Raw genomic sequence first — 436 nt, forward strand, 5'->3', positions numbered from 1 at the left:
AGAGAAAGGAAAAAATGAAATCGCATCATATGACCCCTTTAAACAGATTGAACAGTAACATGTATATTGATTTTCTGACATTTACATGGAAATCATTCAATATAATAATGTGTTCTATTATATTTTATTTTACAAATTAAAGTGTTAAAGTTATTAAATGTTTGCTCCTGTTTACCTCTAATGGGAAATTGCATGAAGGAGTTTATTCTTTCATTTGAAAGGCCTCAAGTCTTTGGTTAGTGACGTCTTGAATGAGCACTAGACAACAACAGATTTGATAGATTAATCCCATGTTATGTATTAGACAGCAGAAAATATTTTTAAAATTAATTTTTTATCTGAGAAAACAATTGGAATGGTTCTCTGAAAATTGATAACTCACTGTCAAGCACTGTTCTTGCTACATATCTCTGTTCTAAAGTACTGGTGACTTCTT

At 29.8% G+C, this 436-nt stretch overlaps 1 protein-coding gene across 1 annotated transcript in view; it reads right to left on the reverse strand.

Annotated features, from left to right (window-relative positions):
• Positions 1–170: 170 nt before the first annotated feature.
• LOC107580271 (radial spoke head protein 3 homolog B-like) overlaps positions 171–436 on the reverse strand; it is a 2,111-nt gene continuing 1,845 nt past the window's right edge. Inside the window, exons 3-4 of the mRNA XM_016265997.1 lie at positions 383–433; positions 171–258 (exon numbers count right to left, since the gene is read on the reverse strand). Coding sequence (XP_016121483.1) covers positions 203–258; positions 383–433 — 107 coding nt within the window. The 3' untranslated portion in view covers positions 171–202. The remainder of the gene's footprint in view (positions 259–382; positions 434–436) is intronic.

This window comes from Sinocyclocheilus grahami, unplaced genomic scaffold (genome assembly GCF_001515645.1).
Source record: "Sinocyclocheilus grahami isolate Dianchi unplaced genomic scaffold, SAMN03320097.WGS_v1.1 scaffold28984.1, whole genome shotgun sequence".
Lineage (NCBI taxonomy): Eukaryota > Metazoa > Chordata > Actinopteri > Cypriniformes > Cyprinidae > Sinocyclocheilus > Sinocyclocheilus grahami.